The sequence below is a fragment of the Prunus mume genome, linkage group LG1 (genome assembly GCF_029339155.1).
Source record: "Prunus mume cultivar Tortuosa linkage group LG1, ASM2933915v1, whole genome shotgun sequence".
Lineage (NCBI taxonomy): Eukaryota > Viridiplantae > Streptophyta > Magnoliopsida > Rosales > Rosaceae > Prunus > Prunus mume.
The window spans coordinates 8548915-8574261 of NC_142698.1; the positions used below are offsets into that span (position 1 = coordinate 8548915).

At 37.2% G+C, this 25347-nt stretch overlaps 2 protein-coding genes across 4 annotated transcripts; both read left to right on the forward strand.

The window, feature by feature from the left end:
* The first annotated feature begins 2045 nt into the window (after positions 1-2045).
* On the forward strand, positions 2046-7504 carry LOC103332799 (uncharacterized). 3 transcript variants are annotated; one of them, XM_008235557.2, is made up of 4 exons: positions 2046-2332; positions 3343-4383; positions 4905-5820; positions 7023-7504. In XM_008235557.2, exons 2-4 carry the CDS (start codon positions 3391-3393, stop codon positions 7067-7069), a joined length of 1956 nt encoding a protein of 651 aa, XP_008233779.1. In that variant the 5' UTR covers positions 2046-2332; positions 3343-3390; the 3' UTR covers positions 7070-7504. The 3 variants fall into 3 exon arrangements, with proteins under 3 accessions (XP_008233779.1, XP_008233786.1, XP_088899157.1); XM_008235564.2 differs by having other exon boundaries at positions 2104-2332; positions 7049-7504; XM_089043031.1 differs by having other exon boundaries at positions 2157-2332; positions 3449-4383; positions 7049-7504.
* A 15622-nt stretch (positions 7505-23126) lies between these two features.
* On the forward strand, positions 23127-23798 carry LOC148920940 (protein CYSTEINE-RICH TRANSMEMBRANE MODULE 6-like). The gene has a single exon (XM_089044093.1). The coding sequence runs from the start codon at positions 23344-23346 to the stop codon at positions 23566-23568; it is 225 nt and encodes a 74-aa protein (XP_088900219.1). The 5' UTR covers positions 23127-23343; the 3' UTR covers positions 23569-23798.
* Positions 23799-25347: the final 1549 nt, after the last annotated feature.

Genomic DNA, 25347 nt, shown 5'->3' on the forward strand with positions numbered 1-25347 from the left:
CTTAGAGCATCTCCAAAGGAGATGTCAAATACCAAATATCAAAGCATCTCCAAAGGAGATGTCAAATACCAAATATCAAATTTAAATTTGATAGCTGATGTGGCATTTTAACATCTTACACAGCTCTACACTCCACCCAATATGTCAAATTAAATTATTATTTTATTACATTTTAGTGTTGATTCATTTTTAATTAAAAAGAAAAGAAAAAAATAAAATAAAATATTCATTTAACATCTTGCTTTTGGGATGTCAAAAATAATATCTCAACTTCTAGCCTTCATTCCACATCAGTTTTGACATATCAGTTGGAGTGATGTGAGATGTCATTTTTAACTGTTAAATGTCTATGTTGCACGTTTGACATACCGGTTAGAGATGCTCTTACAACTAAAATCACCATTGAGAATCTTTGCCTAATCTTTTCCATATACTGACACACCAGTTCTTGGTCTTTGCCAAACCGCAATGAGCTTGAATCTCCTTAAAGAGAGTGAGATATATGTGCTTTAACCTAATTATATATCTAAGCGCTTCTTGGAAGAGAAAATAATTTTTTTTAAACTTTCTTGATTGTAATTTCCCCAACACATTTTGTGTGTGGGTGTGTGTACACATCAAATGGAACATTTTATCGTAAATTTATAGTTGAAAAACTTATTATAGTAAAACATTAAGAAATTTTAAGAAACATATGACAGTTAAATTTGATGGTTTAGATTAGAGCTCGGCGCTGAGACTGATAAATTGAGAAAACTCATAGAATTGAATTGGCCGATTTGATTTAGTGTGATTTTTTGTTTTAAATATTTCTATAAATCGGTTCAATTTCGATTCAAATTCAGTGGTATAATTGAACCGAACCACACCTCACTTTTTTCCAAAAAAACCTACCTTCTCAACGTTGCATCTCCCTATTTGCATTCCTAGATCACAAACCATACACCTTCAACACTATAACATCCCACCGTATCTCTCTAATACTCTACGCCTTATCTTCATGTTTCTTTGTCGATTGGCCTTCTCGTATTCTTCTTCTTCTTCTTCTTCTTCCACTCTCTCTCTCTCTCTCTGTGTGTTAGAATTGGAGAGGAGACTCCTAATTTAATCGAATCTTGCTTGCTCTCCTCTCTGCCTCATTTCTCTGTCGTCACTGCTCGTCCAAAATGAACAAACCGAACCAATTTCCCAATGAATCGATCATAGTCGGTTGAAGCATTCGTCAGTTTTGTGTCGATAAAAAAACAACACATTGTTGAGGTTGGTGGGGTGTGCAATTCCAGACTTATAGTTGTGGTTCGGTTTGGTTGCTCAACCCTAGTTTAGTTATATAGTGCACTTTTTGCCTATCCTAATACAATCACACTCTCACACATGTTTACTTATTATGAATATGTATTAGAATGGTTCTAATTCCTGCTTCTCATGCGTTTACGTTAACATGGGTCTTGAAATGATTTCGATTCCTTACTTCTCATATGAAATTAAAACATGTGAGTTTCATGTTAAAATCCATAATTAAATATCCTCAAAATTAGGAATAAGATTAACTAGAGAGTATTTGATCCCATTCTCATTTCTTAATTACCCTTTTTAACTTTCATCATTCATACGACCTCTTCCATTCTAGATAAGTAAACATGATACATGTATTTTGATAAATTCGGGTGTCGTCAATGTTTGAATCCTTAAGAATTAAAAAAAAACAATGGCAAAAAGGACAGGCGTGGAAGGAGATGGGACCAGCAGCACACCCCACCAAATAAAATGAAAGCAAAAATCTAATGTACCGTCCCACCTCCACGTTTACTCTGTTACTCTTTCAGTCTTTTGCCTCCACTTCTGTCTTCTTGCCGCACTATTAACACTCGAGCGAAATGTGGTTGCCATCTTCACGCGCTCTTTCTAAAGCCTCTCAACTGGCCCTACCCTCCACAAACAGCGCGCGTGGTCGAAGCCGATACGTTTTCATTCCATTTCAATTTGGAAGTCAAAATATTTTCGGGTGAATTGGATTTATTAATGGAGTAGAAGTTTGAAACAGTGCAATCAGTCTTCTTCGCTGTCCGAATCAAAACCCCTTTCCAAAACAGCGTCGTTTTCATTTCCCAGCTCCACTCTTCTCCACTCTCTCTCCCTTTCTTCTTCTTCTCTTCGTGTTTCGGCTAGCCTACAGCGGAAGTAGAAAAAGAAGAGCAAAAGCAATCGGCTTTTTCGAAACCCAAAGATCATTTTGGGATTCTTTTTCTTACCCATTTTCTCATTGTAGCTCAGGATCACTACTTCATTTTTAAGGTGTTCACTCATCTCTACCGAACAGGTTTTCTCAGAGGTATCTATTTTCCTCCTCCTCCTTTGTTTTTGCTTCCGTATGTTGTTTTCCTTATGATTGGGGCATTTCTAGAGTTGGGATCTCATTAAACAATTTGAAATTGCCATTTGTTTTTCGTTTTAGATCTATTTGTTTACCAAAAGGCTGTACCTTTGCTGATTGTTTGTGCTGGAATTGTCACTCTGTAACTTGATTCTGAATTTGGACTTCGAAATTCATTACTTTAATAAGGCATAAAGTGGTTTACATTTACTTTTCAAGTACAACAAGCAAAGGCTATATAGGTTTTAGTAGCATGTTAATTATTGGTTTTCAGAGAGGCCTACAGGGCTAAGGGGTTTTAGGTTTAGTAGGATCAAGACTGAGTATATATCAAATATTTAAATGTCAGGTTGGAAACATTGAGAAATGTGACCAGGGTGTTCTCAGAATCAATACTCACTACTCATTGCTAAAATTGATTGCTTTTGCCATCTCAGATTGTTGTTGGATTTTATTTTATTTTATATATATATATATATATATATATATTTTTTGTTGGCTTGGTATTGTGAGTTAATAAGAATAAGGGCGGTGAATGGTTAACAGGATGGGTGGAACAGAAGAGTGAGTGGAATGGTTAATGGTACAGTGGAATTCCTTGGAGTTGAAGTGCGATAGTCTTGTGGTTATGCTTTAGGGTTTAGAATTAAATGTGGGGCGGTAAATGGTTTGCAAAAGTTTAACCAAGATGCAAATTTTAATGAACAACAATATGGAGAAAGATAGACTTAGGAATTAGGAATCGAGATACTATTCCAATTGAAATGAGATGAGGAAAAATTGTTTCAGATAGTTTGGTCATGTTTAACGAAGACTTAAAATGCACCAACCTGAACAAGTGAGTTATTTGACTGACATAACCTCTCCTCGCTGCTGCAGTAATTATTTTATGATTTAATATTATGCTTGCTATATGTTTTCCGATCGATGCCAAGCTAACATGTTAATTATGTTCTCTGTTCGTGTAGTTAATTTGATTCAGCTAAGAGATGAAGGGTTGACCTGCCCTGCTTTGTATGATATTAAGTTGTAATCCAAACATGGATAAAGTGTCTTCTGACTGTCCATACCCAGGATGCTTCTTTTGTGTCATGAAGGAAGGGAATCCAAGCAAGCGAAGAGCAAGCATTCTGAAATTCTTTAGAGAGCTTCCTGCACAGGATGACGATGGACAAGTTCTCCCTATCAGTGGCCTTTGGAACACTGCCATGGCACATCCAAATGATCCTGAGTTCATCGAGCTTGGCATCTTTGAATGTATGGCTGCACTAATATGGAAGGGTCTAAAGAATCGTCGCTGGCTTTCTCATGACCAGAATATATACATTCCTTATTATGCAGCCCATATTATTGGGTCATACACCATGAACATGGAAGAATTTGCAGAAAGTGCTGTGCATGCTGGGGTAATCCCTCCTTTAGTTGAACTTTTGAGAGGAAGGTTAACTTGGGTTGAACAGAGAGTTGCAGTTCGAGCTTTAGGGCACTTGGCTACCTATGCCAGCACTTTTCCTGCTGTAGCAAGTCATGGTGAAATACTTGAGCTTTCCATTCAACTAGCAATGAGCTCACTAGAAATTGTTTATTCTCATTTTTACCAGTATGTTGACAGAAGGTTAAGCTATCATTGTGATCTGCTCACCCGCGGTATGGGAGGTGTTGAAATGGAGTCCAGAAAGGCAGAAGAATGGGCAAGTCAGTTACAATGCTGGTCCCTCCAGCTTATTAACTGCTTTGCCTTTAAACCGGAGTTTCTTCCTACCATATGCAAGCCTGAATTCTTAACAAAACTACCTGGCATGTGGGGTGGGCTTGTTAATGAAAACTCACCAGCTGGTATTGGTTTATTAAGAACAGTCTGCCATCATAAGTTGGGTAGAGGACCTGTTGCTAGCTGTCCTGGTATTATCGAATCATTGTGTAATATTGCTCGGTCATCAGATGATTGGCAGTATATGACTATTGATTGTCTTCTTTGGTTGCTTCAAGACCCTAGTACATGTCATAAGGTATCTTCCACATTAGTGGTTCTTCATCTGGTCCTGCATAGTGCATACACTACTGTTTCTTTTAGTTTTCTTATTACATGCACGTCATGATACTGGTATGCCTTTGATGAGCCCTTTTTGTAATGGAAAATTCAACTTCTCTGATTGATATTCCTTAATGTTATCCAGTGATTTAACTGTTTTATTTGTCATATCATATCAAGTGTTTTTTTCCTTCACGAATGCTTTGATGCATCATATATATTACCACCCGGTTCGGAGCGGAATTTATGTAGATCTGCATTGTCCTGTTTAAGTTTTTGTAAATCTCATTGGTGGAAGAGATGTCCACTGAGTTTCTCTCCAATTTGAGTAATTATGATCATCTTCTTTGAAAAGACTTTGTAAATATTGCCCTATTACATTTTGTATGCACGAGTTCAGAATACTTCACTTCATAAACTAACCTATTATTGTAGTATGTATATCTGGTATGACATCATAATGTATACATACCTAATGCTACTGGAACCATTATATAGGTGATTGATAAGGCTGTACCTGCACTTGTTGACCTTGCGGAGATTACAACTCTGGGTGATCACAAGAAGCTTGGAGATTCCATTGTTAATGTTCTTGAGGAATGTGTCCAGTCACAAGGGACAGGACGCAACTCTTTCAGTAACAGAACAAAGGAATTGATTGAGGAACTGTTGAATTCCAGACAGAGATTGAAATGGGAAAAGAATATGCCTAAAGAGGATCTCCATATTAAACAGGCAGCAGCTCTAGTGGTCAAGCTCGAAGGAAATTCATTATTTTCATCAGGAAATATATCTGGAGCTGCATCAAAGTACTCAGAAGCGTTGGCATTGTGTCCAATGAGATCCAAAAAGGAGAGAGTTGTTCTTTACAGTAATCGAGCACAGTGTCATCTTCTGTTGCAACAGCCCTTGGCAGCTATTAGTGATGCTACTCGTGCACTTTGTCTTCACAACCCACTGAACCGTCATGCCAAAAGTCTTTGGAGAAGAGCACAGGCTTATGACATGCTTGGGCTTGCAAAAGAGAGTTTGTTAGATGCCATTCTGTTCATAAACGAGTGCTCTCAGTCAAATGATCCTGATCTCTCATTGAGGCAAAATAAAGTTCCTGACTATGCGGAGCGATTGGTTAAAAAGCAGATGCGTGCAGCTTGGTTATTTAGAGAGGCAGCTATCAAACATGGGGGTGTCCACTGTGAGGGTGATGCTGGTGACATCTATGGCCGAGAGACCGATGATTCCGAATGGGAGACAGCAAGTGAGAGCGATATAGGAAATGATGGAAGAGATGAAATGGGCAATGATGATGATGATGATGAGGATGATGATGATAGTGAATGGAAGAATGATGATGATAGTAAATGGAAGAATGATGATGAGAGGAAAGAGAAATATGATAAGTCTTCAATGAAAGGTATCATTAAACATATTCAATACTTGGTATAAAACATTTAATCTGTTTTTGTATAGTATTGGTGGAATACAATCATCACGTTGGAGTAAATATTCCACCGCCTAACCCCTTTATTTTATTAGTTCCTTCATTTCCCTGGTCCTGGTAATATATGAGTTGCATTCTTGCTTTATCCCTTCTAGTGCCTAGACCATCTCTTCAATGAAGCTTCCTTTACGCATTCAGTGATTTTTGTGTAGATGGTGTAATTGGCCAGCCAAATTGGTTAGTAAACTATACATGTGTATATCGTATCCAACTCATACCCACATTGATTTTACCACGAAGCCCCCCTTTGAAAATAAAGAAGAAAAATAATTAAGCTGTACTATGCCACACGCACACGCACAAACTTATGTCCACAAGGGGTCAGCATACACACACACATTCTCTCCCTCATTCTGCCTCTCTTGCTGATCTTGTGAGGAGATAAAAGCCAGGGCTTAATTCTCTCTCCAATTTCTCCTGTGAATTGCCCCTTATATTGAGGGATATGTATATCTCTATCTATCTATACTTTTGGATCTTGTAGTTGTGAGCTTGATATACATTGTTGGCCCATTCTTTGACAGCTTAAGCTTTTGGAGCTACAGGTTGTCTAACAGTAGGAACCTCAATTTTTTCATATTATTTCTGAAGTACAAGTAAATCATGATTTCTCTCTTAGATTAAAGAAAATCGAAGGAGGACAAATTTCTTGTAATCTTGCTTGTAGGTGAATGGGAACTTGCGAGTAGTTCTAGTTGATAATAGTTTGTTCATATCTATGTAATACTGGATAGATATTTGATAAAGTTTAGTCTTTGAGATTATGTCATGATAGAATATTATGTATAAATAGTTGTAAACTTATCAGAATTTGTATTTCCATATCCATTAATTGGTCAAACTTAAACCTGTTACTTAAAATTTTACGCTGTGAAAGAGTTCACCTTGGAGTCATAAAGTTCAGTCAATTCCTGATGGTATTGAGTTGTTTTCAACTTTCCATTGTTAGCTGATCTTGACTCCCTATTGTGACTGTCATATACTCTTTTGTCAACCTTTTATATTTTCCTTCTTAAGATTTAGTTAACATGTGCAAAACCATCTTGTATTTTAATGCGGCATATTGGATCTTTGAATGTCTAAACATTTTACATGGAAACCTTGACTTGTTACAGACCTAAAGCATGGATACAATGTGCAGCTTGCGGAAGATGAGCCATGAATTTGGATGTGGTGATCACCAATCAAACGTGAGCACAATGCAGCGACAGCAACAGAATGGAAACTTGGACGAAGCTTTGATTGAAGTGATTTCATTTTCAGGATCACCTAGCCTTACAGAGGTTTCAACCGCAATTTTCACCATCTATCTTGAAAGAATGCCGAAAAAGGAAACATATTCTGGTCAATTTGTGTCAAATATTTAAGGTTGTTATGTGCTTATTTTAAATGTTACTCTCAATTTTTTTTTTGGGTGTAAAATTTCAAGTGTAGAAATGATAAGGTTTTAAAGTCTAGAGAGAAAGTTGAGTTTAGAAAGTGTGGAGCTTTGAGTGATTTAAGAGGGTTGTGTATATAAAACTTCAGGGGTTTTTGTTTTGACTTTTGAACTACCATCCATCAGCATTTGAATGGCAATTGTGATTTTCTTCTGCTACCTCTTTATCCTACACCATTTTGAGTTAATCAAATGTTCGAAACCTTATTTTTTTTGGGTGTATTTTCATGTTGGTCTCCATATGCATCTATAATCTATTCCAAGGAAAATATTACGAGTGATAAGTTGGAGCTTTGCAACAAGAAGCACAGAAACAACTTTGTGTGAGGTATTACAGACTTATTGGTGTCATCTGCATTATGGAAGTGAGAGTCTGAACTTTCAACTCTAGGAACGAGGAAACATTTGAACAAGCAGATCGTAGGCCTCAGAAAGAAAAATGCTCAACAATCTTCTTCTTCTAGTGTTCCGAGACAGAAGGGATAGACCATTTATTACTCATCAACAGACCAATAAGGGCATCCTTGTTGAGTTTTAGCTTCTCACTCAAAACTCATCATCATAAAAATACATTTCCTTAGCTTTTATTTTTAGGTTTTTTAACTGTGAAAAAAGTTTTTGAGGTTGCCAATTTCTTTTGTCAGTCATTTTAAGTATTTTTGTTTTTTGGTCGAACATTTTAAGTAATTTATACAAGGATAAAGTTGTAATTAAAAATTTTATTAATAAATAATTCAGAAAATTATTAATATGAATAATTAAAAAAAATCAATTAAAAAACATTTTGAAATTAGATGAAGTAGTCCCTTCACTAATCACACCATCTCGTTTTTTCACACGATAGAGTAAAATAGGAAGATTAATTACTGGATAGTGGCCTTTTTACTGGTTTTATGTGTACAAAAGTAATTCCAGTACATGTATACGTGGGTTAGGTCAGTTGGTCAGGATAGTAAATCCGCCCCTTATACTAAAGTTAGAACCCTCAATTTCTGTATATTAAATTCTCGATTATATTAAAAAAAAAGAAGAGTAATTCTAGAACATCCACACACACACACAAAACCAAAACAAAAAGTACCAATATAGTTATAGTAGTAGAATTCCTTGTCCTAGTGGTACTTGAAATCTTGACTTACTTCTCCCCCAAGCAAGTAGACGCGTTAAAAGGCACCAATTCTCACCTCCTTTAATTCGTCTCTGTCTATAAATTCATCCCACCAATAACCCAATCACCCAGCACGTTAATTAGTATTTTCTCAATATTCTTTCCATTGTTTTGATCAGATCAGACCTATCGGGTTTTGAAGAGCCTCTTCCTGTTGTTCAAAGATGAGTTCAAGTACCGCGTCCACAGTAGCATACCCGGAACCTTCTTATTACAAGTGGGCTACACCACCAAAGCCTATGTACTTGTGGGCTTCAAAAAAACAACCTGCTCGTTGTCCCAAAACAGCAGCCTCAAATCCTCCTTCCCCTCCTCCTCATCGACCTACCGACACCAAGACGAAGGATGGGGATTCTGGAAGCGTTGGTTTGCTGGCTTCTGTTGCTGCTGCTGTTTTTAAACCCCATCGTTCACTCCAATATCATATACATCCGTCGTTCTTTCTTTTTTGTTTGTTTTCGGATTTAGGGTTTGGGATGATGCTCATTAGATGCTACTACTTGTCAAACTTTTTTATCGTTAGTGTGATTGTTCTTTATTTCACGAAAAATAGTTACAGAAGTACTTTACCTAGTTGTCAGCACCTTGCACTCATAGTACTCGATTCTTCTAATGCATATATGTCTAGTGCTTGAATTTTGACTTCATGGTTATATGGGGTTTGGATGAGAAATTTGAAAGTACATACCAAGAAAATTTAGAGTTATAGAATTTGTAAAATTTCTTATTTGACTAACCTCCTAAGAATGATGAAATTGGAAGGTATCCTCCACACACTATTTGTTAGAAATAACAATTATCAGTGAGTGATTAAAACAATTATATAAACAGAATTTATAACAATCAGTAACACAGAATACGATATATGAACAATAAATAAAACTGACTTGAATTTGAGATAGAAGCTTGCAGATTTGATGCAATGTCCTAAAGACAGTAATTTCACCCCTTCTCGGTGCTTGAAGTTCTACAGGTGTGCCTTCCAGATTCAACTATCGTATTCTAAGCCTAGCACTCGGACTTAGAATCTGCGAACGTTGTTTGTTTTCCTCTCAGACAATATGAAATGCTTATAGAATGCTTTTTCTGTGTTCAACGTATGAGGCCTTATTTGATTTAAATAAACTTCTGAAACCTTATCAGAAGAGTCAAAACTGTTAGAAAACAGTTAATAAAACTAATCCACTTGACCTACTTCCATTTACTAAGTGTGGCACTTCCACACTTATAAGGACCTCACTCTTTCTACTTTCTATCAATGTGGGACAAAGTTCTTGAATTTAATTCAAACTTCCAACAATACCCCACATTTGAATCGAAATTCTAGACCCCACATTTGAAATGTGATACTTTTACTGCTAAATGTATGTAATGCATTTGAGAGGAAACAGATGTTATATACATCAGGAAAAGTGTCTTTTGGACTTGAACTTACCCTAGTGAAAACATATCGGTTTACTTGATGGCGCAGGTGGATATAATTGATCTTGAACTGTTCACCGTTATAGTAAACCTAGACAATATGTCTCACACATATAACATCTTAACAAACGTTAGTTCATACGTTTTTGTTCATTTTGGTCCTGAACATATCCCAGGTTTCATGAGAGCTTTAGAGAACTTAGCCTTTTAATTTTCCGTTCTCATAAATGCGACCCCACATTTACTCCCATATAGGTGACACCAATTAAGAGTTTTCTGCCTAAACTCCTCTTAATAAGATATTAGTGTCATTAAATGCAAAGCATAACCTTCACATCAACAGACAACACACTAATCATCATAGGAATGAGTTAAATTGTGTGTTCAACTTTTGAATCTTACCCAACCAGTTTGCCTATTGAACCTAGACCATGGGATCTCCAATCAACTAGGTTAGGTTTCCGTCAGGTTTGATTCATTGGATTGGCTTCAATCCCATTCCCCTCGATGTAAATTTGATTTGCTCTCTTGGTAGGCCTTTTGTCAAAGGATCTGCAATATTTTCCTTTGACTTCACATAGTCAATGGATATAATTCCATTTGAGAGCAATTGTCTAATTGTATTATGCCTACGCCTGATATGTCTTGACTTTCCATTGTATACACCACTCTTGGCTCTTGCTTGTGCTGCCATACTATCACAATGTATACAAATCGCTGTCACAGGCTTAGGCCACATTGGAATGTCCTCTAGGAAGTTTCTCAGCCATTCTGCTTCTTCAGCAGCTTTATCTAAGGCTACAAACTCTGATTCCATTGTAGAGCGTGCTATACACGTCTGTTTAGAGGATTTCCAAGATACTGCAGCTCCACCTAATGTAAATACATATCCACTAGTTGATTTGGTTTCTGTACTGTCAGAAATCCAATTTGCATCACTATAGCCTTCTAGAACTGGTGGATATCTAGTGTAGTGCAATCCATAGTCTTGGGTGTATTTCAAATATCTTAGCACCTTGATTAGTGCCTCCCAATGATCATGTCCAGGATTGCTTGTGTATCTACTAAGCCTGCTTACTGAATAAGCTAAGTCTGGCCTAGTAGAATTCATTAAATACATTAAGCTCCCAATTACTTGGGAATACTCCAATTGGGAAATTGCATCTTCACTATTCTTTTTAACTTGCAGTTTACATCAAAAGGAGTCACAGAGGTTTGCAGTCAAATTGACCAAACTTTCTTAAAAATTTTTCTGCATAATGGGATTGAGTAAGAGTATACCCATCATTATTTCTTTTGATTTGAATTCCCAATATGACATCAGCTTGACCTAAGTCTTTCATGTCAAAACTTGAATTCAACATCTTCTTTGTAGAATTTATCGCATCCTTACTTGTTCCCATTATGAGCATGTCATCAACATATAAACATACAAGAACACAAGAATTCTTATTGTTTTTTATGTAAACACACTTGTCACATTCATTGATCTTAAATCCGTGTGACATCATTGTATGATCAAACTTTTGATGCCATTATTTTGGTGCTTGTTTAAGTCCATATAAAGACTTAACAAGTTTACAGACTTTAGTTTCTTGACCTTTTACCACAAAACCTTCTGGTTGTTCCATGTATGTTTCTTCATCTAATTCCCCATTCAAGAAAGCTGTTTTTACATCCAATTGATGTATGTCCATATTGTGTATTGCAGCTATAGCAATTAACATCCTTATAGATGTAATTCTTGATACTGGAGAATAAGTGTCGAAATAATCCAACCATTCCTTTTGCCGATACCCTTTAGCAACTAAACGTGCCTTGTATTTATCAATAGTACCATCGGCTTTTAGCTTTCTTTTAAAAATCCATTTATATCCAATTGGTTTGTTACCAGGTGGCAAATCAACCAATTCCCACGTATGGTTCTGCATAATGGATTCTACTTCGCTATTAACAGCTTCCTTCCATAAAGGAGCCTCAGGTGAAGCCATAGCTTCCTTATAAGTTTGTGGTTCTTCTTCAATCAGGAAACTTACAAAATCTGGTCCAAAACTTTTTGGTGTTTTAGTCCTCTTTCCTCTTCTAGGTTCCACTTCCTTTTCTTGGACACCTGAAGAGGATGGTTCATCAGGATTTCCATCATGTACTTTCCTTTTGTTTGAACCGGACCTCTTTTCTTTGTAAGGAAAAATTTCCTCAAAGAAATCAGCATCAACAGATTCTATAATTGTGTTAACATGTATATCAGAAATATCAGATTTAATAACTAAAAATCTATATGCAGCACTTGTGTTAGCAAAACCTATGAAAACACAATCAATAGTTTTAGGTCCAAGTTTTACCCTTTTTGGTAAGGGTACTTGTACTTTAGCTAGGCAACCCCACACTTTCAGTGTCTTGTATGTAGGAATCCGTTCTTTCCACATTTCATAAGGAGATTGTTTACTCTTCTTATGTGGAATTCTGTTCAAGATGTGATTTGCAGTAAGTAAGGCTTCACCCCACAGATTGTGTGGAAGCCCAGAACTATTCAACATGGAATTTATCATATCCTTGAAAGTTCTATTTTTCCTTTCTGCTACACCGTTTTGTTGCGGTGTATATGGTGCAGTGGTTTGATGTATAATTCCATGAGTTGCACAAAAATCAGAAAATGCAGTGGACTCATATTCTCCACCTCTATCTGATCTAAGTACTTTCACTTTCCTATCAAGTTGATTCTCAACTTCTGCCTTGTATGTCTTAAACATCTGTAAGGCTTCATCCTTGCTATGTATTAAGTATACATAACAATACTTACTGCAATCATCTATAAATGTTATATAATAATTTTTCCCACCACGAGTTGGTGTAGATTTAAAGTCACAAAGTCACTATGAATTAATCCAAGTAATTCATTTGATCTTCCTTGAACAGATTTAAAGGTTTGCCTAGAAAACTTAGATTCTGTACAAGTTTCACACTTATTATCAAAGTCAATATCAATTTTAGGCAATAAACCTAGATGCATCATTCTATGCATAGATTGATAATTTACATGACCTAATCTAGCATGCCAAATATTAGAAGACTCAGCAAAGTAAACGGAAACCTTATTTATATTATTATTAAAAGCATCATTGCCAGTTACATTGAGTTTGAACAAACCGTCAGCAAGGTAACCCTTTCCTACAAACAGCCCTCCTTTGGTTAGGATGAACTTGTCAGATTCAAATACAAGTTTGAAACCCTTCTTACTAAGAATAGGCCCAGACACTAAGTTCTTCCTAATTTCAGGAACATGTAGCACATCCAAAAGGGTTAAAACCTTCCCAGTGAACTTGACGACACTGCGCCTTTGCCTTCAGCTAGAATCAGAGGCATTTCCCATGTCTGAGTTTCTCACCACCAAAATTCTGTTCGTGTCGGTGAGCAGATTTCTGTCACCACAAATGTGCCTAGTAGCTTTGTATCAACCCACGTCCTTAGTGTCCGAAGCAGATTGGTTTGGACACTACCTAAAATGTTCATTGACTTCAGTCACATTGGCTTGAGGATTGGTTGGATTTTGGTCTCTTCGGTGGCGGCAATCTTGTGCTTTATGCCCTGGTTTTCCACATACCCAGCAAGCACCTTTGATTTTCTTGAAATCCTTGCCTTTTGGTGCATGAGTTTTGCCATAGTTCTTTGCAACTTTCTTGCCCTTGTTATTCTGGAATTTTGGCTTTGATGTCTCAACGACATTGGCTTTGGCTTCCATGACAGGCACTTCACCCTTGTCACCTTTCCTGTGATCCTCCTCAACTCGAAGCCTCAAAATCAGATCCTCCATAGACATCTCTCTGCGCTTGTGCTTCAAATAAATTTTGAAGTCTTTCCATGATGGAGGCAGTTTCTCTATGATTGCTCCAACCTGGAAGTGTTCATTAATAGAGCACCCCTCTGCAAGCAAATCATGGATCAGAATTTGAAGTTCTTCAACCTGTTTAATAACAGTCTTCGAATCAACCATGGCATACTTGAGAAATTTGCCAATCACGAACTTTTTGGCACCAGCATCTTACTGTTTTGTATTTTTTCTCAAATAATTCCCAAACTTCCTTTGCAGAATTGTATGACGAATAAATGTCATACTGAGTATCATCAAGCCTGTTAAGGATGTAGTTTCTGCACAGGAAATCAGATTGTTTCCAAGCCTCAATGGTCATCATTGTTTCCTTAGACATTGGATTTTCTCCTGATTTGGGAGCCTCCTCTCTGACAACATGTGCCAGATTCATGGTTGTGAGATAAAACAACATCTTCTGTTGCCATCTCTTGAAGTCAATTCCCTTGAACTTCTCAGGCTTCTCGTCATGAGGATTCTTAGTCACCCCGTTCACAGTCACTGATGATTGTGAATTCATCTTACTGTCTTTAGATTGTTAGAAATAACAATTATCAATGAGTGATTAAAACAATTATATAAACAGAATTTATAACAATCTGTAACACAGAATACAGTATATGAACAATAAATAAAACTGACTTGAATTTGAGATAGAGGCTTGCAGATTTGATGCAATGTCCTAAAGACAGTAATTTCACCCCTTCTCGGTGCTTGAAGTTCTACAGGTGTGCCTCCCCGGATTCAACTATCTGTATTCTAAGCCCTAGCACTCGGACTTAGAATCTGGCGAACGTTGTTTGTTTTCCTCTCAGACAATATGAAATGCTTGTAGAATGCTTTTTCTGTGTTCAACGTATGAGGCCTTATTTGATTTAAATAAACTTCTGAAACCTTATCAGAAGAGTCACAACTGTTAGAAAACAGTTAATAAAACTAATCCGAATTAATAAAAAATTATTAATTCAAAACCAAAAAATAATTTTAAATTTGAAAGTGCCCAAGTGCCCCAAGGCCCAAGGCCCATCTTTTTGACTATTAAATATTATATATTTTTATATAATATTCAAAGCCCAAATCGATTTTGAAGCCCAAATTGCTTCCACTTGGCCTACTTCCATTTACTAAGTGTGGCACTTCCACACTTATAAGGACCTCACTCTTTCTACTTTCTATCAATGTGGGACAAAGGTTCTTGAATTTAATTCAAACTTCCAACAATACCCCACATTTGAATCGAAATTCTAGACCCCACATTTGAAATGTGATACTTTTACTGCTAAATGTATGTAATGCATTTGAGAGGAAACAGATGTTATATACATCAGGAAAAGTGTCTTTTGGACTTGAACTTACCCTAGTGAAAACATATCGGATTTACTTGATGACGCAGTGGATATAATTGATCTTGAACTGTTCACCGTTATAGTAAACCTAGACAATAGAGTATGTTACATCTGAAGTTACTGCTGCTTACAAGGATTGGATTCGCACAGATAAGGCTTTACTCAGTTTGCTCATTGCCACTCTCTCTGATGAGGCCATAGAGTATGTTATTGGCACCAAGACTGCTCGTGGCCTTTGGCTAAGTCTTTTCCCGATCGTTATCGTCGATTTCTAGAGGCGAATCAATCATTTGAAGACTGAATTACTGAGACGGCCCAGAAGGGTGGAGACTCGATCGAGCGCTTTCTCTTGCGTTTGAAAACGGTCCGTGACCAATTAGTTCAAGCTGGGGTTAAGGGTTCTGACGATGACTTTATGATTGCTACTCTTAATGGTCTCCCTCAGGAATATGACATGATCAAGACGGTTTTGATTGCAAGGGATACTCCAATTTCCTTGAAGGATTTTCGCGCTCAATTGCTAGCTGCAGAGCAAACTGCAGAAGCTCGATTGGTTCCTCACTCTGCGATGTTTGTTACTCCGTCGTCTTCGTCATATGCTTCTGTGAATGCTATGGGCCTTTCTAATTCTGGTATGGGTTTATTGCCTACTCCATCTTCTTTACCAGTTGCCTATATGGGGTCCTATGATCGGTCTGCATTCTGCCTTCATTAGATCGCAATTTTGGTTCAAGACCTGTTCTTGGTAACAATGGTGGTTTTAGTCGTTTTAACGATCATCAACATCACGGTATTGGCAATAGCCAGCACGGAGGTTTTTCTGGTTTTCCTAATCATTCAGTTACGGAAGAGGTAGATTTCAAAGCAGAGCCTCTCCTTCATCTTTCTCAGGAAATCAATTTGGTTCCAATTCTTCTCAGAAATCTGCAGTTGTTCCTGAATGTCAGATATGTAGCAAACGGGGTCACACGGCTGCTAATTGTTATTTTCTCCATGAGGCAAGCTCTTCTAGGCATGGGAATCAGGTTATTGAACGTCAAATATGTGGTAAGAAGGGTCATGGAGCCTTGGATTGTTTCCATAGATCCAACTATGTCTATCAGGGTCAAGCTCCTCCTTCCAACCTTTCTGCTATGATGCCCAAACTTCCTATGTGCCTGATCAAGTCCGATTGCAGATAGTGGGGCGTCTCATCACATGGTGTCTGATATTTCCTCATTAAATCATGTTGCTCCTTGTGAATCTATAGAGCAAGTGATTGTTGGTAATGGAGAAGGTTTGAAAATTAAACACATTGGTACTACTGCCATTGCCTGTGCTTCTACTTCTCTTAAACTGCCATCAGGTATTTCATGTTCCATTATCTGCTAATCTTTTGTCTGTGCATCAGCTTGTGCAAAGATAATAATTGTGTTATCAGCTTTGATGCTTCGGTTTTGTGATACAGGATCGAGTCACCAAGACAATCCTCCTAAAAGGTCGGAGTAACAATGGATTGTATCCAATTCCCTCTGCTGTATCCTCTCATTGCTTGTCCAAGAAAGTAGCTTTGCTTGGTCAACATGTTAAGTCTTCCATTTGGCATCACAGACTTGGCCATCCAACGAATGAAGTGGTGCAATCAATGCTTAAAGCCTCTGGTTTGCAGTGTGCAAATGACTCTTCAAATTCGAATTCGAATCCCTTGTGTTCAGGCTTGTCTTCAAGGGAAGATGCATCGGCTTCCATTTCCTATTAGACATAGTAGGTCTGAAATTCCTTTTCATACAGTTCATAGCAACGTATGGGGACCTTCTCATTACAAATCTGTTGAGGGTTACAGATATTTTGTTTCCTTCCTTGATGAATGTACCGGATATTTGTGGGTTTATCCCCTTTTCAATAAATCAGAAGTTTTCTCCAAATTCCTACAGTTTCATGCTTTGATACAAAATCAATTCAGTGTTGCTATTAAGTGTTTTCAGAGTGATGGTGGTGGTGAGTTTCTTAGCAAGGTTTTTACAGATTTTTTGGCTTCTAAGGGAATTGTGCGTCGTTTGTCCTGCCCTTATACTCCAGTGAGAATGGGTGGCAGAGCGGAAGAATAGGCATATTATTGAATCAGCCATTACCTGCTTGCAGCAGCCTTGCAGTCAATTTTGGTTTCATTCCACTGCTCATGCTGTGTATCTTATACAATCGAATGCCCAGCTATGTTTTACATAATCAGTCTCCTTATTTTCGTTTATTTGGCCATCATCCTGATCTTGCTTCTTTGAGAATATTTGGTACTGCGGTATATCCGTATCAGAGACATTATAATGTGCATAAGTTACAACCGCGAACCACTCAGTGCGTGTTCTTGGGATATTCACCTAGTTACAAGGGAGTTATTTGCTACAATCGAATTACTGCAAAATGTGTAATCTCAAGGCATGTTCTTCATGATGAAGCTATATTTCCTTTTAAGCAAATTAACCCTGGTATATGTGGGCAGTCTTCTCAGTTTTCTTCTACTGCATCGTGGCTCCTGTCATTATTTCTCTGCCTTCAAGGCCTTATCAAGCTTCTCTTAATGCTCAAGATCCATCGTCTCTAGCCTCTGATACACAAGTATCTACTTCTCAGTCTCAGTCCATCTCATCTACTCATGAGTCTTTATCTCCCATCCAACATCAAGCATCGTTGGATGATATTCTGGTGGCTTCTACAGGTTACTGTACCTGTGTTGAATGAACAACAATTACAGGTTATGTTTCCGTTTGAGGTCTCGATGCTTCCTCTTCTTCTGTTAGCACTCAGGACAAATCAATTTCTAATGCTTCCTCTTCTTCTGTTAGTACTCAAGACTCATCGGTTTCTTTATTTCCTATCAATAATCATTCCATGATTACTCGGGCCAAAAATGGTATAGTTCAAAACAAACAGTTTCCAGATTATCAAGGTTATTTTACATGTCTTCATGCTATTCCTGAATTAGATGAGCCTTCTAGTTTTAAGGTGGCCTCGTTTTCTTCTGAGTGGAGGCAGGCTATGAAAGAGGAGATTGATGCTCTTCATATGCAAGGCACATGGCTTTTAGTTCCTAATCCAGGTGATAAAAATATTATTGGCAGTAAGTGGGTTTATAAAATAAAGAGAAATCCAGATGGTACAGTGGGTAGATATAAGGCTAGACTTGTTGCTCAGGGGTTCAGTCAAGAGCCTGGTTTTGACTTTGGGGAAACCTTCAGATCCTGTTGTTAGACACACAACAGTGAGGTTAGTATTAAGCATAGCTGCTATGAACAAGTGGAAACTACGACAACTTGATGTCAAGAACGCTTTCCTACATGGCGATCTTGAAGAAGAAGTTTTTATGAAACAGCCTCTTGGTTTTGAAGATTCTACTCATCCACAGTTTGTATGTAAACTGAAAAAATCTTTGTATGGTCTTAAACAGGCTCCAAGGGCATGGAATGCCAAATTCACAGGTTACTTACCTACTCTTGGCTTTAAATCTTCACATTCGATCCAAGTCTATTTGTGCAGCATACTGGGAATGATATTATCATTCTACTCCTATATGTTGATGATATCATTATAACAGGTTCTAGTGATCAGTTGATTCAAAGAGTGGTTACAGACTTAAGTGAGGTGTTTGAAATGAAAGATATGGGGCAGCTCACCTTTTTCTTAGGTCTGCAAATTTCCTATAATTCCTCTGGTGACATATTCGTGAGTCAAACTAAGTATGCCAAGGATCTACTACATAAAGCTGGCATGAGTTCATGTAGAGCTTGTGCAACACCTTGTAAGCCACACACTCAAGTGTTACAGACTGATGGTGAGCCCTTGGCAGATCCCACTATGTTTCGCAGTCTAGTAGGTGCTTTACGATATCTAACATTTACAAGACCTGATCGGCCTATGCTTGTGAATCATGTGTGTCAATATATGAATAATCCTCTTGAGGTTCACTATTTTTTGGTGAAGCGTATTCTCGAGATATGTACGGTACATTAGAATATGGAATCGTTTTACAAAGGGTCCTTGGCAGACTTAATGCATACAGTGATGCAGATTGGGCAGGGGATATCAATACTAGAAGATCTACAACCGGATCTGTGGTATTCTTGGGTAGTAATCCTATCTCCTGGCAGTCCAAGAAGCAAGGTTACGTGTCTAGGAGTTCAATGGAGGCAGAATCTGAGGGCCTTAGCAAACACAGCTGCTGACTTGTCATGGATTCGACAGGTTCTCTTGGATCTGAAGATGTTTCTGCCAAATGCTCCTCTTATGTATTGTGACAACTTATCAGCACTGGCTTTAAGCTCAAACCCAGTTTACCATTCTCGAATTAAGCATTTGGATATAGACTTTCACTTTGTAAGAGAGAAGGTACAAAGAAAGGATCTTATTGTCCAGTATATACCTACTGAAGAACAAATAGCAGATGTTTTTACAAAGGGGTTACATAGTCCCATTTTCTTACAACACTGTCTTCATCTTAGACTGAGGAGTTCAGCTGGGTAGGGAAAATGTTAACCATGTGTTTCAGTTAAGAAATTGTTAAGTCATCATGTGCAGCTCACGTGCTCTCTGTTAAGTCTGTTAGTGAGAGTTAGCTGTATTTGTTAAGTCTGTTAGCGTGATGTTAGGAGATAAGTACTGTACTAAAGCTGAGCTTTTATAATTCCTATTAATCAAGATCTGAAATACAGAATATACAGCTATTTTCCTTCTTGCTTCCTCTCTACCTTCTTCTATGGAAATCCCTAAATCTCATCCTCTTCTTCTTGTTAAGAGTTATCAATGTCTTTATTTATTTTTTAAGGTTTGGCTGCTAGAACACCCACCATAGTTTAGAGGTTGCCATGAAAGTCGCGATAATTTCAGCATGACGTTGTAAGTACACAACTCGAATTGATCAATATGAAGTTGGTACGTATATGTTAGGGTTGATCTATACAGTACTTGACTAATAAGGATAATAAACTTGCCGAGCTAGTGTTAAACACAAATAATCCGGTTTAGATGCACAAAGCTTGTTAATATGTACTTTTTTTATGTGGTTCAAATATGACTAGTAGCACCTGGTGATATGCATTCGCGCTAAAGTATTTTCTGTGAGAGTTCAAGTTGAGAGGCCAATCCATTATAACATGAGTGAATTTGATTATAAAACTCTGGGGGTGGTGTCACGGAATTTCTCATACATCACCATCTCTTTTTATACCTATAAATATAATTCAGATGGAGTCAGAAAAGAAAGGGAATTTGGGGGTTGTGGCCCTTGATTGGTTACACATCGAAGCCCATTGAACAAAGCGGCAGTCCTTTGCCTTGTTGTAATCGTCCTATTATTTTTTCTTCCCTGCGTACGTACGCGATGTTGCCGCCCGGTAAAAGCAACCAAAAATATTACCGGCCTTCTGAGTTCTAAGTAGCAAACCACTCCGATTCTCAGCTGCTTTATTTAATTTCTCTCTATATAAATTCATCATCTGCCATCTTCTCAATTAATTAGTATTGACCTGTTCATTCCCTTCATCACTTTGATTTTCTTCTCTCCATCGTCTACTTTAGTGATAATGAGTTCAGCTACTACTCAGACCACAGTAGCACACCCTGCACCTTATTATGTACAGGCCCCACCACCACCAGCTGGGTATCCCACAAGAGAAGACCAAAATCCTCCTTCTGCAGCTCATGGACCTGTAGAAACCAAGTCCAAGGGTGATGACTTCTGGAAGGGATGTGCTGCTGCCTTGTGTTGCTGCTGTCTGTTGGATGCTTGCTTTTGAACTTCATCTATATGTAATTTGAGTTTCTATTTTACTATTACTTGGTTTTTCTTTTTTACATGATGAATGGTTTCGAATTAATTCACCTTGCTGTCATATCAGTTCCCTCAGTTGATGATGTTAATTTGATCTCCATGTCCTGGCCTATTTTGTCATATATTCTCTTTTAGTTAATCTGCTACCTAATCTCGGGTTGGATTCTAATAAGGTCTGATTCCTTTGAATTCTGGTTCCTTTTATTTATCTTTCTATTATACTTTCTTTCGTACTAATAGTGGAACGCTCGCAACTAATACAACCTTTCGGCCTATTGCTAGGGGAATTTTGGGATAAACACTACTTTGAAGATAAATTGTAAGTTATGTGCGCATATCCTATCTTATCATAATGTAGTATATAGATGACAATTAGGTGCTTATCTAATGAGTATGTTAAGGTACTGAAAATACCACAAGAGCTTTAATTGATGTGAGATGTGCTAATAGCCTCTGAGATGAGGTCTGATGAGACGGAAAGCACCCAGTGCTCATCATGAGCTTCAATCTGACGCATCATTCATCTTCAATTTTTCGTATGAACATAAGCCAAGAATTTGGTATTTTTATGTGAGAACCTGTAAAATATATATATATATATATTAAAGGTGAGAATCTTTAACAAGTGATGTTGTGATATCATTGGTTAAAGGTGGATGACTCACATTATTTCTTAAATTTCTACCTTATCTTTTGGTGGTGGTGTTGTGATATCATTGGCTAAAGGGGGATGAGTTATATTATTCATTACCTTTCTATCTTATCTTTTGGTAGTGGTGTTGTGATATCATTGGCTAAAGGGAGATGAGTCACATTATTCCCTTACTTTTTTATCTTATCTTTTGATGGTTTAAAATATTGTATATATAAATATTATTTGGATGCATCCATAGCCTCTCCTATAAGTATCATGCTTCCTTACTTCAATAGTTCATTCCAATCATTTAAGATAGATTTCTACCATGAAGCTGTGTTAGAGAGAGAGAGAGAGAGATAAGGAAGAAAAAGAAACAAGATGAAGAGCGTGTGTGTTTGTCTTGCAATATTTCATACTTATCATGTGAGTGGGTTATGTAATATGTTCTAAAAGTTCTTATTTTGTGATAAATGTGAAAAACATGGGTTTATTATATTTACAAATCTCTCTCTATTTTCAAGTTAAGCATGTCTAATTTGTGCAATATTTCACACAATATATATTATTTGGAGTTTTTGTGAAGTATGTATTATTCATGGAACATGAGAACTTCAGTGATAGGGTATCCAAAGGAAAAATGTACCAGACAGGGACATAGGGCAGTGAGGCCGATAAGGGTCATGTATTGGGTACAATTTGTGAAGGATAGCCAATATATGAAGTAATGATGTGATATGATTTGGATTGTGTATATTTTTATTATATTTTTCTAAAATGTGTAAAATGACATTGCTTGACTGACATATTACATAATTTACTCATTGAGTGGTGGTTTGCTCATCTCTCACATATTTTGTTTTTCAGATCAATTAGTGAGCAAGACAAAGCTGAAACCAAAGAAGTTGGATTAGTTTAGAGTGATAAACTTTTATTTATATTTTGTACACTTGTAAGATTATTATACCCATTATTCTAGAATATTCTTTATTTTTGAATCGGGTCGTGACATATTAAATGCTTGCTTATCAAAATCTTCATCAGGAGATTAGTGAGTGATTTACACTCTTGAGGAATGCTTTTCTTCCCACCTCATGAGCATCATTTGATTTCTACAACCAGGATTATATTAAAAAGATTACTTCTAGAAACCGAGAGAAGATATATATATATATTTTTTTGCAAATCACAGTTTGACATATGTATGAAAATAATTCATAAAAAACATAAAATAAAAAAATCTTCTGCACACATATCAAATTGTCATTAACATAAATATCAGAACTTCTTACGGAGAATGGTGGGATGTATTTTCCGTAATATAATTGCTCTTTCGGCTTTCCTACGTAGTTTGTCCACTCCAAAAGTAATTATGAGCACAGAATAGGGCCCATTGCGTTTTGCTTAGTAGTCTGTTTTTTTTTTTTCCCTTTCTTTCTTATTTCTTCTTTTTCGGGTCTGAACTGCCCCGCATAGGTGTACACGGTGTACACTGTAGCCACCCGCGTAAGAGACACTAAGAAGATATCAAATACATATCTTCCCAGAAACAACCACTCCAACAATTGTCATCTGCTTTTCTTGATCTATAAATTGCGCCTCATCTATCATCTACCCAACAAACCAAACCCAGCTAAGTGTTTCACATCCAATACTTTTGCAATAAACCAAACCCAGTTTAGCATTTCTCTTTACTGTTTTCATTATTTTCTTCTTCTACCTCCATAGAATACTTTGAAGGCCCTTCGAAATATTATTCAAAGATGAGTTCATCAACTAACTCTGGAGCAGCATACCCTCCCCCACCTTGTTCTACAGCGCCGGGTCCTTATCATGTGCAGGCTCCACCACCTGCTGGTTATCCAACAAGAGATGCTCCAAATCCCCATGGACATGGAGCTGTAGAAACAAAGTCAAAAGGTGATGGCTTCTGGAAGGGATGCTGTGCTGCCTTGTGCTGCTGTTGCGTTTTGGATGCATGTTTTTGAACATCATCCAGGAGATTCTTGAATTGAGAGCCCAATAATCCACATATATATTTCGTTTGTGAATTTTATTTTACACACATTTATTTCAGTTTTTCTGTTGTTATACTTCCATGAGGAAGGGACCATGTCGATTTCCCATTTAGTGATCCTATGTACCGACTGTCCAATTCTTTTTACTGTATAATGATTCTTATAATAAAATTTCTTCATTTGCAGCTAATATAAAGAAACCATCCATAAATTTATCTTGAATCGGGATCTTTTGGCTCAACTTTATCTCAGTTCTACTGAGGGAGCAACTCCATTTTTCACCTTGAATTGGTCAAAATATGTGGAATTTTTTACTTCTAGTGGAGGATTAGATTCAGTAACTGGAGGTCATGGCTGACTCAAACCATCATTTAGTTATTGCAATTCTTTTTCCTTGATAGCGGGTCCCATGTATAGAACCAACTGCGGCATTGATCATGGTATAAAAGATATTTTATAGAGGCTTACATTCCCAGTGTGGGACATATCACTTAACCCAACAATCTTAACGTATAATACGAAACAAAAAACAATGACTGATGTTTCATTTCCTTACGGCTTAATAACACTAATGCCCCTGAAACTTTTGTTAAATCCCACTTTACCCTCTAAAACTTAAAATAACTCACTTTCATCCTTTAACTGAGATTTGGTGATCCATTTTGCCCCCTGCCGTCAACTCCATCCAAAACTCTGCTAACTTAGATGACGTGGCAAGAGTATTTTTATAATTTCATATATATGGATCATTACTCACCAATTAAATGGGTGACGTGGCAAGTGGAGCCTATCTCCACACAGATAAAAACATAATTAAACATAAAAAACTACATATAAACAAAATATAATTAAAAAACAAACAAAGCCAGAGCAGCGTACACCCCCACCCCTATTGTAGCCTTCCCTGAGCTCATCCCCAGCCGTCGCATCCCCATCCCGACCTCTCCTTCTCTCCAACTCTTTCCATCCTTCTCTCTCCCCCTCTGTTTCTGTATCGGACTAAAGCTAACCCCTCAAAACACACCATCTCACTAACTTTCTCCTAATTCCATAGCCATATCCTAAGACCAGCAGAGCGGTCGCCACCTTGGTATTCACCAATGCAATCTGAGATCCAACTTGGTATTCACCAAATTCAACAATGCAAGATAAGCAACTTGTTAATCAATCAATTAGGCACTGTTTGTTTATTTATTGTTTAATGCATTTCTATATTCTTCATGTAAGTTGCAGTAAAAATTGAAATGGTTACAAAAATGGATTTCATTAATTGGAGAACTGAAAGACCCAAACCCATCCTACGTACCGATTGTCCAATTCTTTTTATTGTATAATGATTCTTATAATAAAATTTCTTCATTTGCAGCTAATATAAGGAAATCATTCATGAATTTATCTTGAATCGGGATCTTTTGGCTCAACTTTATCTTAGTTCTACTGAGGGAGCAACTCCATTTTTCACCTTGAATTGGTCAAAATATGTGGAATTTTTTACTTTTTGTAGAGGATTAGATCTAGTAACTGAAGGTCATGGCTGACTCACACCATCATTTAGTTATTGCACTTCATTTTTCCTGATAGTGGGTCACATGTATAGAACCAACTGGGGCATTGGTCACGGTATAAAAAGATATTTTATAGAGGCCTTTATTTTTGGGTTGGTAAAGAAGCCAAAATAGACAAAATCGCTTTATTTATTTTTGGATTTCTAAGGAATCCTTTACATTTGTATGTCTTTGATTTGAAAGT